At 44.5% G+C, this 14,035-nt stretch overlaps 8 protein-coding genes across 9 annotated transcripts in view; all 8 read left to right on the top strand.

Moving 5' to 3' along the window:
- LOC146557102 (collagen alpha-3(VI) chain-like) overlaps positions 1-14,035 on the top strand; it is a 104,282-nt gene that overhangs the window by 69,095 nt on the left and 21,152 nt on the right. The window lies entirely within an intron of this gene.
- On the top strand, positions 191-1,625 carry LOC146557109 (collagen alpha-3(VI) chain-like). The gene is made up of 2 exons (XM_085250095.1): positions 191-765; positions 985-1,625. Exons 1-2 carry the CDS (start codon positions 243-245, stop codon positions 1,623-1,625), a joined length of 1,164 nt encoding a protein of 387 aa, XP_085106221.1. The 5' UTR covers positions 191-242.
- LOC146557108 (collagen alpha-3(VI) chain-like) lies at positions 1,919-3,312 on the top strand. The gene is made up of 2 exons (XM_085250105.1): positions 1,919-2,441; positions 2,696-3,312. The coding sequence occupies exons 1-2, from the start codon at positions 1,919-1,921 to the stop codon at positions 3,310-3,312; spliced, it is 1,140 nt and encodes a 379-aa protein (XP_085106231.1).
- LOC146557107 (collagen alpha-3(VI) chain-like) lies at positions 3,586-5,038 on the top strand. Its single transcript, XM_085250110.1, has 2 exons — positions 3,586-4,108; positions 4,344-5,038. Exons 1-2 carry the CDS (start codon positions 3,586-3,588, stop codon positions 4,949-4,951), a joined length of 1,131 nt encoding a protein of 376 aa, XP_085106236.1. The 3' UTR covers positions 4,952-5,038.
- On the top strand, positions 5,226-6,629 carry LOC146557106 (collagen alpha-3(VI) chain-like). The gene is made up of 2 exons (XM_085250109.1): positions 5,226-5,748; positions 6,022-6,629. The coding sequence occupies exons 1-2, from the start codon at positions 5,226-5,228 to the stop codon at positions 6,627-6,629; spliced, it is 1,131 nt and encodes a 376-aa protein (XP_085106235.1).
- Positions 6,903-8,356, top strand: LOC146557105 (collagen alpha-3(VI) chain-like). Its single transcript, XM_085249537.1, has 2 exons — positions 6,903-7,425; positions 7,683-8,356. The coding sequence occupies exons 1-2, from the start codon at positions 6,903-6,905 to the stop codon at positions 8,354-8,356; spliced, it is 1,197 nt and encodes a 398-aa protein (XP_085105663.1).
- LOC146557104 (collagen alpha-3(VI) chain-like) lies at positions 8,473-9,990 on the top strand. Its single transcript, XM_085250087.1, has 2 exons — positions 8,473-9,130; positions 9,350-9,990. The coding sequence occupies exons 1-2, from the start codon at positions 8,608-8,610 to the stop codon at positions 9,988-9,990; spliced, it is 1,164 nt and encodes a 387-aa protein (XP_085106213.1). The 5' UTR covers positions 8,473-8,607.
- LOC146557103 (collagen alpha-3(VI) chain-like) lies at positions 10,284-11,677 on the top strand. Its single transcript, XM_085250096.1, has 2 exons — positions 10,284-10,806; positions 11,061-11,677. Exons 1-2 carry the CDS (start codon positions 10,284-10,286, stop codon positions 11,675-11,677), a joined length of 1,140 nt encoding a protein of 379 aa, XP_085106222.1.

The following is a 14,035-nucleotide window of genomic DNA, read 5'->3' as shown; positions in this document are numbered from 1 at the left end:
GATTGTTTTTTCTTTTTTTTTAGTTCTTTTTTTGTTTTTGTTTTTTGTTTTTTTTATAAAATAGTTGTGGTTGTAAAGAAAGAGTTCAATTTTACCATGGTGCTTTTTAGCTGCAAAATATTTGATTGACCAAGTTAAACATATGGTAAATCTCATGTCTCTTAGTGGTCAGACAGCCAGCAGGAAGGGATGTGGTGTTTTTGCTGGATGGATCTGATGGTACTAGAAGTGGATTCCCAGCTATGAGAGACTTTGTCCAAAAACAAGTAGACACACTCAGTGTGGATGATGGCAAAGACCGTGTGTCGGTTGTTCAGTACAGCAGCGATCCAGCCGTCCAGTTCTATCTGAACACATATACCACAAGGGAGGATGTGGTGGACTCGGTCAGAGGGCTTAGACACAGAGGAGGAAGACCCCTAAACACTGGGGCAGCTCTCCAATACGTCAGAGACAACGTCTTTACAAACTCCTCTGGAAGTAGACGCCTGCAGGGTGTCCCACAGATATTGATTTTACTAACTGGGGGAAGGTCTTTTGACAATGTAGATAGCCCAGCCTCAGCTCTCAAACAGCAGGGCATTTATGTGATTGGCATTGGAACTAGGACCTCAGATGCTAGAGAGCTGCAGAAAATATCATATGAGCCCAGTTATGCTCTGTCAGTGTCCGAGTTCACTGACCTTCCCAGTGTCCAAGAACAGCTCTCTTCTGTAATGAGCAAAGTGATAGTGAGGGCCACACCCATGACACCAACAGTGACCGGTAAGAACGTGACTCCTTTGTAATCTCCAGTATCATGGTAGGAAACAGTGTGAAAAGAAACCAAATGTGATTTGCTGTGTTCAGTTAGCTAGTGGATTGTGTTTTTTTTTTTAAATAGTTGTGCTTGCGAAGAAAGAGTTCAATTTCAAGATGTTTCTCTTTAGCTGCAAAATATTTGATTGACCAAGTTAAACATATGGTAAATCTCATGTCTCTTAGTGGTCAGACAGCCAGCAGGAAGGGATGTGGTGTTTTTGCTGGATGGATCTGATGCTACTAGAAGTGGATTCCCAGCTATGAGAGACTTTGTCCAAAAACAAGTAGACACACTCAGTGTGGATGATGGCAAAGACCGTGTGTCGGTTGTTCAGTACAGCAGCGATCCAGCCGTCCAGTTCTATCTGAACACGTACACCACAAAAAGAGAGGTCCTTGACAGTGTCAGAGGTTTGAGGCACAAAGGCGGACGACCCCTCAACACTGGAGCAGCTCTCCGGTACTTGAGGGATAACATCTTCACGGCCTCTGCCGGAAGCAGGCGGCCCTCAGGAGTTCCGCAGGTCCTAATATTGATCACTGGTGGAAGATCATTTGACAGTATTGATGAACCAGCCTCTGCTCTCAAACAGCTGGGTGTCTTGACCATTGCAATTGGAACCCGAGGCTCTGACCCCAGAGAACTTCAGACCATAACTGGCGAGCCCAGTCATGCTGTATCTGTGTCTGAGTTCACTGACCTTCCCAATGTTCAAGAACAGCTCTCTTCTGTAATGAGCACAGTGCCAATGAGGGTCACACCTTTGACCCCAACAGTGACTGGTAAGAACATGACCCATCTTCAAAGTCCAGTATCATTGTAGGAAACAGTGTGAAAAGAAATCATTTGGTTTTGCTGTGTTTAATCAGCCAGTGGATTGTTTTTTCTTTTTTTTTGTTCTGTTTTCGTTTTTGTTTTTTGTTTTTTTTATAAAATAGTTGTGGTTGTAAAGAAAGAGTTCAATTTTACCATGGTGCTTTTTAGCTGCAAAATATTTGATTGACCAAGTTAAACATATGGTAAATCTCATGTCTCTTAGTGGTCAGACAGCCAGCAGGAAGGGATGTGGTGTTTTTGCTGGATGGATCTGATGCTACTAGAAGTGGATTCCCAGCTATGAGAGACTTTGTCCAAAAACAAGTAGACACACTCAGTGTGGATGATGGCAAAGACCGTGTGTCGGTTGTTCAGTACAGCAGCGATCCAGCCGTCCAGTTCTATCTGAACACGTACACCACAAAAAGAGAGGTCCTTGACAGTGTCAGAGGTTTGAGGCACAAAGGCGGACGACCCCTCAACACTGGAGCAGCTCTCCGGTACTTGAGGGATAACGTCTTCACGGCCTCTGCCGGAAGCAGGCGGCCATCAGGAGTTCCGCAGGTCCTAATATTGATCACTGGTGGAAGATCATTTGACAGTATTGATGAACCAGCCTCTGCTCTCAAACAGCTGGGTGTCTTGACCATTGCAATTGGAACCCGAGGCTCTGACCCCAGAGAACTTCAGACCATAACTGGCGAGCCCAGTTATGCTCTATCTGTGTCTGAACTTACTGACCTACCCAAAGTGCAACAGCAACTTGAGTCCTCTGTGGAAGCTGCAGTTTTTGAAGTCACCCCAGAATTACCAACCGTAATTGGTACGTTGTCAGACACATCCTATTGCTGGCTCCAAAAGTTACTAATTTCAGCTACAGTGAGGAAAAGCAAATAAATGAATGTGATGTTTGTATAGGTTTTTTGTGCATTTCAAACCAGTTGGTAGCATGCTGTGGTCTTTCTAAAACAGAAGTAGGCCAGGCTAGTGTTGTTAAAATATTAGTGTGCCAGTGAAAGATAATTTCACAAGCTTTGTGAAAGGTTTTCATTTTTTTGTCCTACTGTCTTTTCTCAGCTTCACGTGTCATAAAAGATATTGTATTCCTTCTGGATGGTTCTGATGGCACAAGGAATGGCTTTCCTGCCATGCGTGATTTTGTAGAGAGAGTGGTGGAGAAAATCAATGTGGGAGAAAACAAAGACCATGTCTCTGTGGTCCAGTACAGCAGAGAACCAGAGGTCCATTTCTATCTGAACACATATACCACAAGGGAGGATGTGGTGGACTCGGTCAGAGGGCTTAGACACAGAGGAGGAAGACCCCTAAACACTGGGGCAGCTCTCCAATACGTCAGAGACAACGTCTTTACAAACTCCTCTGGAAGTAGACGCCTGCAGGGTGTCCCACAGATATTGATCTTACTAACTGGGGGAAGGTCTTTTGATAATGTAGATAGCCCAGGCTCAGCTCTCAAACAGCAAGGCATTTATGTGATTGGCATTGGAACTAGGACCTCAGATGCTAGAGAGCTGCAGAAAATATCATATGAGCCCAGTTATGCTCTGTCAGTGTCCGAGTTCACTGACCTTCCCAGTGTCCAAGAACAGCTCTCTTCTGTAATGAGCAAAGTGATAGTGAGGGCCACGCCCATGACACCAACAGTGACCGGTAAGAACGTGACTCCTTTGTAATCTCCAGTATCATGGTAGGAAACAGTGTGAAAAGAAACCAAATGTGATTTGCTGTGTTCAGTTAGCTAGTGGATTGAGTTTTTTTTTTTAAATAGTTGTGCTTGCGATGAAAGAGTTCAATTTCAAGATGTTTCTCTTTAGCTGCAAAATATTTGATTGACCAAGTTAAACATATGGTAAATCTCATGTCTCTTAGTGGTCAGACAGCCAGCAGGAAGGGATGTGGTGTTTTTGCTGGATGGATCTGATGCTACTAGAAGTGGATTCCCAGCTATGAGAGACTTTGTCCAAAAACAAGTAGACACACTCAGTGTGGATGATGGCAAAGACCGTGTGTCGGTTGTTCAGTACAGCAGCGATCCAGCCGTCCAGTTCTATCTGAACACGTACACCACAAAAAGAGAGGTCCTTGACAGTGTCAGAGGTTTGAGGCACAAAGGCGGACGACCCCTCAACACTGGAGCAGCTCTCCGGTACTTGAGGGATAACGTCTTCACGGCCTCTGCCGGAAGCAGGCGGCCATCAGGAGTTCCGCAGGTCCTAATATTGATCACTGGTGGAAGATCATTTGACAGTATTGATGAACCAGCCTCTGCTCTCAAACAGCTGGGTGTCTTGACCATTGCAATTGGAACCCGAGGCTCTGACCCCAGAGAACTTCAGACCATAACTGGCGAGCCCAGTCATGCTGTATCTGTGTCTGAGTTCACTGACCTTCCCAGTGTTCAAGAACAGCTCTCTTCTGTAATGAGCACAGTGCCAATGAGGGTCACACCTTTGACCCCAACAGTGACTGGTAAGAACATGACCCATCTTCAAAGTCCAGTATCATTGTAGGAAACAGTGTGAAAAGAAACCAAATGTGATTTGCTGTGTTCAGTTAGCTAGTGGATTGTTTTTTTCTTTACAAAATAGTTGTGCTTGCGAAGAAAGAGTTCAATTTCAAGATGTTTCTCTTTAGCTGCAAAATATTTGATTGACCAAGTTAAACATATGGTAAATCTCATGTCTCTTAGTGGTCAGACAGCCAGCAGGAAGGGATGTGGTGTTTTTGCTGGATGGATCTGATGCTACTAGAAGTGGATTCCCAGCTATGAGAGACTTTGTCCAAAAACAAGTAGACACACTCAGTGTGGATGATGGCAAAGACCGTGTGTCGGTTGTTCAGTACAGCAGCGATCCAGCCGTCCAGTTCTATCTGAACACATATACCACAAGGGAGGATGTGGTGGACTCGGTCAGAGGGCTTAGACACAGAGGAGGAAGACCCCTAAACACTGGGGCAGCTCTCCAATACGTCAGAGACAACGTCTTTACAAACTCCTCTGGAAGTAGACGCCTGCAGGGTGTCCCACAGATATTGATTTTACTAACTGGGGGAAGGTCTTTTGACAATGTAGATAGCCCAGCCTCAGCTCTCAAACAGCAGGGCATTTATGTGATTGGCATTGGAACTAGGACCTCAGATGCTAGAGAGCTGCAGAAAATATCATATGAGCCCAGTTATGCTCTGTCAGTGTCCGAGTTCACTGACCTTCCCAGTGTCCAAGAACAGCTCTCTTCTGTAATGAGCAAAGTGATAGTGAGGGCCACACCCATGACACCAACAGTGACCGGTAAGAACGTGACTCCTTTGTAATCTCCAGTATCATGGTAGGAAACAGTGTGAAAAGAAACCAAATGTGATTTGCTGTGTTCAGTTAGCTAGTGGATTGTGTTTTTTTTTTTTAAATAGTTGTGCTTGCGAAGAAAGAGTTCAATTTCAAGATGTTTCTCTTTAGCTGCAAAATATTTGATTGACCAAGTTAAACATATGGTAAATCTCATGTCTCTTAGTGGTCAGACAGCCAGCAGGAAGGGATGTGGTGTTTTTGCTGGATGGATCTGATGCTACTAGAAGTGGATTCCCAGCTATGAGAGACTTTGTCCAAAAACAAGTAGACACACTCAGTGTGGATGATGGCAAAGACCGTGTGTCGGTTGTTCAGTACAGCAGCGATCCAGCCGTCCAGTTCTATCTGAACACGTACACCACAAAAAGAGAGGTCCTTGACAGTGTCAGAGGTTTGAGGCACAAAGGCGGACGACCCCTCAACACTGGAGCAGCTCTCCGGTACTTGAGGGATAACGTCTTCACGGCCTCTGCCGGAAGCAGGCAGCCATCAGGAGTTCCGCAGGTCCTAATATTGATCACTGGTGGAAGATCATTTGACAGTATTGATGAACCAGCCTCTGCTCTCAAACAGCTGGGTGTCTTGACCATTGCAATTGGAACCCGAGGCTCTGACCCCAGAGAACTTCAGACCATAACTGGCGAGCCCAGTCATGCTGTATCTGTGTCTGAGTTCACTGACCTTCCCAATGTTCAAGAACAGCTCTCTTCTGTAATGAGCACAGTGCCAATGAGGGTCACACCTTTGACCCCAACAGTGACTGGTAAGAACATGACCCATCTTCAAAGTCCAGTATCATTGTAGGAAACAGTGTGAAAAGAAATCATTTGGTTTTGCTGTGTTTAATCAGCCAGTGGATTGTTTTTTCTTTTTTTTTAGTTCTTTTTTTGTTTTTGTTTTTTGTTTTTTTTATAAAATAGTTGTGGTTGTAAAGAAAGAGTTCAATTTTACCATGGTGCTTTTTAGCTGCAAAATATTTGATTGACCAAGTTAAACATATGGTAAATCTCATGTCTCTTAGTGGTCAGACAGCCAGCAGGAAGGGATGTGGTGTTTTTGCTGGATGGATCTGATGGTACTAGAAGTGGATTCCCAGCTATGAGAGACTTTGTCCAAAAACAAGTAGACACACTCAGTGTGGATGATGGCAAAGACCGTGTGTCGGTTGTTCAGTACAGCAGCGATCCAGCCGTCCAGTTCTATCTGAACACATATACCACAAGGGAGGATGTGGTGGACTCGGTCAGAGGGCTTAGACACAGAGGAGGAAGACCCCTAAACACTGGGGCAGCTCTCCAATACGTCAGAGACAACGTCTTTACAAACTCCTCTGGAAGTAGACGCCTGCAGGGTGTCCCACAGATATTGATTTTACTAACTGGGGGAAGGTCTTTTGACAATGTAGATAGCCCAGCCTCAGCTCTCAAACAGCAGGGCATTTATGTGATTGGCATTGGAACTAGGACCTCAGATGCTAGAGAGCTGCAGAAAATATCATATGAGCCCAGTTATGCTCTGTCAGTGTCCGAGTTCACTGACCTTCCCAGTGTCCAAGAACAGCTCTCTTCTGTAATGAGCAAAGTGATAGTGAGGGCCACACCCATGACACCAACAGTGACCGGTAAGAACGTGACTCCTTTGTAATCTCCAGTATCATGGTAGGAAACAGTGTGAAAAGAAACCAAATGTGATTTGCTGTGTTCAGTTAGCTAGTGGATTGTGTTTTTTTTTTTAAATAGTTGTGCTTGCGAAGAAAGAGTTCAATTTCAAGATGTTTCTCTTTAGCTGCAAAATATTTGATTGACCAAGTTAAACATATGGTAAATCTCATGTCTCTTAGTGGTCAGACAGCCAGCAGGAAGGGATGTGGTGTTTTTGCTGGATGGATCTGATGCTACTAGAAGTGGATTCCCAGCTATGAGAGACTTTGTCCAAAAACAAGTAGACACACTCAGTGTGGATGATGGCAAAGACCGTGTGTCGGTTGTTCAGTACAGCAGCGATCCAGCCGTCCAGTTCTATCTGAACACGTACACCACAAAAAGAGAGGTCCTTGACAGTGTCAGAGGTTTGAGGCACAAAGGCGGACGACCCCTCAACACTGGAGCAGCTCTCCGGTACTTGAGGGATAACATCTTCACGGCCTCTGCCGGAAGCAGGCGGCCCTCAGGAGTTCCGCAGGTCCTAATATTGATCACTGGTGGAAGATCATTTGACAGTATTGATGAACCAGCCTCTGCTCTCAAACAGCTGGGTGTCTTGACCATTGCAATTGGAACCCGAGGCTCTGACCCCAGAGAACTTCAGACCATAACTGGCGAGCCCAGTCATGCTGTATCTGTGTCTGAGTTCACTGACCTTCCCAGTGTTCAAGAACAGCTCTCTTCTGTAATGAGCACAGTGCCAATGAGGGTCACACCTTTGACCCCAACAGTGACTGGTAAGAACATGACCCATCTTCAAAGTCCAGTATCATTGTAGGAAACAGTGTGAAAAGAAATCATTTGGTTTTGCTGTGTTTAATCAGCCAGTGGATTGTTTTTTCTTTTTTTTTGTTCTGTTTTCGTTTTTGTTTTTTGTTTTTTTTATAAAATAGTTGTGGTTGTAAAGAAAGAGTTCAATTTTACCATGGTGCTTTTTAGCTGCAAAATATTTGATTGACCAAGTTAAACATATGGTAAATCTCATGTCTCTTAGTGGTCAGACAGCCAGCAGGAAGGGATGTGGTGTTTTTGCTGGATGGATCTGATGCTACTAGAAGTGGATTCCCAGCTATGAGAGACTTTGTCCAAAAACAAGTAGACACACTCAGTGTGGATGATGGCAAAGACCGTGTGTCGGTTGTTCAGTACAGCAGCGATCCAGCCGTCCAGTTCTATCTGAACACGTACACCACAAAAAGAGAGGTCCTTGACAGTGTCAGAGGTTTGAGGCACAAAGGCGGACGACCCCTCAACACTGGAGCAGCTCTCCGGTACTTGAGGGATAACGTCTTCACGGCCTCTGCCGGAAGCAGGCGGCCATCAGGAGTTCCGCAGGTCCTAATATTGATCACTGGTGGAAGATCATTTGACAGTATTGATGAACCAGCCTCTGCTCTCAAACAGCTGGGTGTCTTGACCATTGCAATTGGAACCCGAGGCTCTGACCCCAGAGAACTTCAGACCATAACTGGCGAGCCCAGTTATGCTCTATCTGTGTCTGAACTTACTGACCTACCCAAAGTGCAACAGCAACTTGAGTCCTCTGTGGAAGCTGCAGTTTTTGAAGTCACCCCAGAATTACCAACCGTAATTGGTACGTTGTCAGACACATCCTATTGCTGGCTCCAAAAGTTACTAATTTCAGCTACAGTGAGGAAAAGCAAATAAATGAATGTGATGTGTGTATAGGTTTTTTGTGCATTTCAAACCAGTTGGTAGCATGCTGTGGTCTTTCTAAAACAGAAGTAGGCCAGGCTAGTGTTGTTAAAATATTAGTGTGCCAGTGAAAGATAATCTCACAAGCTTTGTGAAAGGTTTTCATTTTTTTGTCCTACTGTCTTTTCTCAGCTTCACGTGACAGAAAAGATATTGTATTCCTTCTGGATGGTTCTGATGGCACAAGGAATGGCTTTCCTGCCATGCGTGATTTTGTAGAGAGAGTGGTGGAGAAAATCAATGTGGGAGAAAACAAAGACCATGTCTCTGTGGTCCAGTACAGCAGAGAACCAGAGGTCCATTTCTATCTGAACACATATACCACAAGGGAGGATGTGGTGGACTCGGTCAGAGGGCTTAGACACAGAGGAGGAAGACCCCTAAACACTGGGGCAGCTCTCCAATACGTCAGAGACAACGTCTTTACAAACTCCTCTGGAAGTAGACGCCTGCAGGGTGTCCCACAGATATTGATCTTACTAACTGGGGGAAGGTCTTTTGACAATGTAGATAGCCCAGCTTCAGCTCTCAAACAGCAGGGCATTTATGTGATTGGCATTGGAACTAGGACCTCAGATGCTAGAGAGCTGCAGAAAATATCATATGAGCCCAGTTATGCTCTGTCAGTGTCCGAGTTCACTGACCTTCCCAGTGTCCAAGAACAGCTCTCTTCTGTAATGAGCAAAGTGATAGTGAGGGCCACGCCCATGACACCAACAGTGACCGGTAAGAACGTGACTCCTTTGTAATCTCCAGTATCATGGTAGGAAACAGTGTGAAAAGAAACCAAATGTGATTTGCTGTGTTCAGTTAGCTAGTGGATTGTGTTTTTTTTTTTAAATAGTTGTGCTTGCGAAGAAAGAGTTCAATTTCAAGATGTTTCTCTTTAGCTGCAAAATATTTGATTGACCAAGTTAAACATATGGTAAATCTCATGTCTCTTAGTGGTCAGACAGCCAGCAGGAAGGGATGTGGTGTTTTTGCTGGATGGATCTGATGCTACTAGAAGTGGATTCCCAGCTATGAGAGACTTTGTCCAAAAACAAGTAGACACACTCAGTGTGGATGATGGCAAAGACCGTGTGTCGGTTGTTCAGTACAGCAGCGATCCAGCCGTCCAGTTCTATCTGAACACGTACACCACAAAAAGAGAGGTCCTTGACAGTGTCAGAGGTTTGAGGCACAAAGGCGGACGACCCCTCAACACTGGAGCAGCTCTCCGGTACTTGAGGGATAACATCTTCACGGCCTCTGCCGGAAGCAGGCGGCCCTCAGGAGTTCCGCAGGTCCTAATATTGATCACTGGTGGAAGATCATTTGACAGTATTGATGAACCAGCCTCTGCTCTCAAACAGCTGGGTGTCTTGACCATTGCAATTGGAACCCGAGGCTCTGACCCCAGAGAACTTCAGACCATAACTGGCGAGCCCAGTCATGCTGTATCTGTGTCTGAGTTCACTGACCTTCCCAATGTTCAAGAACAGCTCTCTTCTGTAATGAGCACAGTGCCAATGAGGGTCACACCTTTGACCCCAACAGTGACTGGTAAGAACATGACCCATCTTCAAAGTCCAGTATCATTGTAGGAAACAGTGTGAAAAGAAATCATTTGGTTTTGCTGTGTTTAATCAGCCAGTGGATTGTTTTTTCTTTTTTTTTGTTCTGTTTTCGTTTTTGTTTTTTGTTTTTTTTATAAAATAGTTGTGGTTGTAAAGAAAGAGTTCAATTTTACCATGGTGCTTTTTAGCTGCAAAATATTTGATTGACCAAGTTAAACATATGGTAAATCTCATGTCTCTTAGTGGTCAGACAGCCAGCAGGAAGGGATGTGGTGTTTTTGCTGGATGGATCTGATGCTACTAGAAGTGGATTCCCAGCTATGAGAGACTTTGTCCAAAAACAAGTAGACACACTCAGTGTGGATGATGGCAAAGACCGTGTGTCGGTTGTTCAGTACAGCAGCGATCCAGCCGTCCAGTTCTATCTGAACACGTACACCACAAAAAGAGAGGTCCTTGACAGTGTCAGAGGTTTGAGGCACAAAGGCGGACGACCCCTCAACACTGGAGCAGCTCTCCGGTACTTGAGGGATAACGTCTTCACGGCCTCTGCCGGAAGCAGGCGGCCATCAGGAGTTCCGCAGGTCCTAATATTGATCACTGGTGGAAGATCATTTGACAGTATTGATGAACCAGCCTCTGCTCTCAAACAGCTGGGTGTCTTGACCATTGCAATTGGAACCCGAGGCTCTGACCCCAGAGAACTTCAGACCATAACTGGCGAGCCCAGTCATGCTCTATCTGTGTCTGAACTTACTGACCTACCCAAAGTGCAACAGCAACTTGAGTCCTCTGTGGAAGCTGCAGTTTTTGAAGTCACCCCAGAATTACCAACCGTAATTGGTACGTTGTCAGACACATCCTATTGCTGGCTCCAAAAGTTACTAATTTCAGCTACAGTGAGGAAAAGCAAATAAATGAATGTGATGTGTGTATAGGTTTTTTGTGCATTTCAAACCAGTTGTTAGCATGCTGTGGTCTTTCTAAAACAGAAGTAGGCCAGGCTAGTGTTGTTAAAATATTAGTGTGCCAGTGAAAGATAATCTCACAAGCTTTGTGAAAGGTTTTCATTTTTTTGTCCTACTGTCTTTTCTCAGCTTCACGTGACAGAAAAGATATTGTATTCCTTCTGGATGGTTCTGATGGCACAAGGAATGGCTTTCCTGCCATGCGTGATTTTGTAGAGAGAGTGGTGGAGAAAATCAATGTGGGAGAAAACAAAGACCATGTCTCTGTGGTCCAGTACAGCAGAGAACCAGAGGTCCATTTCTATCTGAACACATATACCACAAGGGAGGATGTGGTGGACTCGGTCAGAGGGCTTAGACACAGAGGAGGAAGACCCCTAAACACTGGGGCAGCTCTCCAATACGTCAGAGACAACGTCTTTACAAACTCCTCTGGAAGTAGACGCCTGCAGGGTGTCCCACAGATATTGATCTTACTAACTGGGGGAAGGTCTTTTGACAATGTAGATAGCCCAGCTTCAGCTCTCAAACAGCAGGGCATTTATGTGATTGGCATTGGAACTAGGACCTCAGATGCTAGAGAGCTGCAGAAAATATCATATGAGCCCAGTTATGCTCTGTCAGTGTCCGAGTTCACTGACCTTCCCAGTGTCCAAGAACAGCTCTCTTCTGTAATGAGCAAAGTGATAGTGAGGGCCACGCCCATGACACCAACAGTGACCGGTAAGAACGTGACTCCTTTGTAATCTCCAGTATCATGGTAGGAAACAGTGTGAAAAGAAACCAAATGTGATTTGCTGTGTTCAGTTAGCTAGTGGATTGTTTTTTTTCTTTACAAAATAGTTGTGCTTGCGAAGAAAGAGTTCAATTTCAAGATGTTTCTCTTTAGCTGCAAAATATTTGATTGACCAAGTTAAACATATGGTAAATCTCATGTCTCTTAGTGGTCAGACAGCCAGCAGGAAGGGATGTGGTGTTTTTGCTGGATGGATCTGATGCTACTAGAAGTGGATTCCCAGCTATGAGAGACTTTGTCCAAAAACAAGTAGACACACTCAGTGTGAATGATGGCAAAGACCGTGTGTCAGTTGTTCAGTACAGCAGCGATCCAGCCGTCCAGTTCTATCTGAACACTTACACCACAAAAAGAGAGGTCCTTGACAGTGTCAGAGGTTTGAGGCACAAAGGCGGACGACCCCTCAACACTGGAGCAGCTCTCCGGTACTTGAGGGATAACGTCTTCACGGCCTCTGCCGGAAGCAGGCGGCCATCAGGAGTTCCGCAGGTCCTAATATTGATCACTGGTGGAAGATCATTTGACAGTATTGATGAACCAGCCTCTGCTCTCAAACAGCTGGGTGTCTTGACCATTGCAATTGGAACCCGAGGCTCTGACCCCAGAGAACTTCAGACCATAACTGGCGAGCCCAGTCATGCTGTATCTGTGTCTGAGTTCACTGACCTTCCCAATGTTCAAGAACAGCTCTCTTCTGTATTGAGCACAGTGCCAATGAGGGTCACACCTTTGACCCCAACAGTGACTGGTAAGAACATGACCCATCTTCAAAGTCCAGTATCATTGTAGGAAACAGTGTGAAAAGAAATCATTTGGTTTTGCTGTGTTTAATCAGCCAGTGGATTGTTTTTTCTTTTTTTTTAGTTCTTTTTTTGTTTGTTTTTTTGTTTGTTTTTTTACAAAATAGTTGTGGTTGTAAAGAAAGAGTTCACTTTTACCATGGTGCTTTTTAGCTGCAAAATATTTGATTGACCAAGTTAAACATATGGTAAATCTCATGTCTCTTAGTGGTCAGACAGCCAGCAGGAAGGGATGTGGTGTTTTTGCTGGATGGATCTGATGCTACTAGAAGTGGATTCCCAGCTATGAGAGACTTTGTCCAAAAACAAGTAGACACACTCAGTGTGGATGATGGCAAAGACCGTGTGTCGGTTGTTCAGTACAGCAGCGATCCAGCCATCCAGTTCTATCTGAACACTTACACCACAAAAAGAGAGGTCCTTGACAGTGTCAGAGGTTTGAGGCACAAAGGCGGACGACCCCTCAACACTGGAGCAGCTCTCCGGTATTTGAAGGATAACGTCTTCACGGCCTCTGCCGGAAGCAGGCGACCATCAGGAGTTCCGCAGGTCCTAATATTGATCACTGGTGGAAGATCATTTGACAGTATTGATGAACCAGCCTCTGCTCTCAAACAGCTGGGTGTCTTGACCATTGCAATTGGAACCCGAGGCTCTGACCCCAGAGAACTTCAGACCATAACTGGCGAGCCCAGTTATGCTCTATCTGTGTCTGAACTTACTGACCTACCCAAAGTGCAACAGCAACTTGATTCCTCTGTGGAGGTTGCAGTTATTGAAGTCACCCCAGAATTACCAACCATAATTGGTACGTTGTCAGACACATCCTAATGCTGGCTCCAAAAGTTACTAATTTCAGCTACAGTGAGGAAAAGCAAATAAATGAATGTGATTTTCTGGTGCATTTCAAACCAGTTGGAAGCATGCTTTGGTCTTTCTTAAACAGAAGTTGGCCAGGCTATTGTCTTTAAGACTTTGAGAACATAGTATGATCGTCTGAACTTCTGTGAGAACACAGAACTTTCCATCATCTGCTTTAAGCTACGATATTTAATTTTTTGTCAATCACTCTTTTGAACTTCTTATTGTTGAAGTTCATTTTAAATTGTCTTTTGAGGCTGCAGTTTTCATTATTATCCCCCAGCCACCAATCTTATTTAGTTTGTTATCCATTAAACCAACGATTCTTTCACTGCTATTTTCACCAAATAACCTCACGTCTTTTACATCTGTAGAATTTGTCACTTTTTGAACTACTATAGTTAAAAGCATTTAATAATATAAATCATTATACATGAAATGAATCAATTTGTCACATGCCATGTGCCAACATGCAGAGTAGTTGCCTAAATTCTAGCCCCACTTATTTCTTTTATCTCATAATGCCATTAAAAGTGTTATAAATGATTAATAATGCATATGAATTCTAACTGATTACAATGCTGAGGCTCCACCGATGAAGACAGTTTGCAATCAAAAGTGATTGAGTCCCTTGTATAACTCACAGA

The sequence above is a fragment of the Mchenga conophoros genome, linkage group LG16 (assembly GCF_057382185.1).
Source record: "Mchenga conophoros isolate Kocher_MC1m ecotype Shallow Benthic linkage group LG16, M_conophoros_male_GT1.1, whole genome shotgun sequence".
Lineage (NCBI taxonomy): Eukaryota > Metazoa > Chordata > Actinopteri > Cichliformes > Cichlidae > Mchenga > Mchenga conophoros.
Note: the sequence above shows the minus strand (reverse complement) of the source record. Positions and strands in the feature narration are given on the sequence as shown.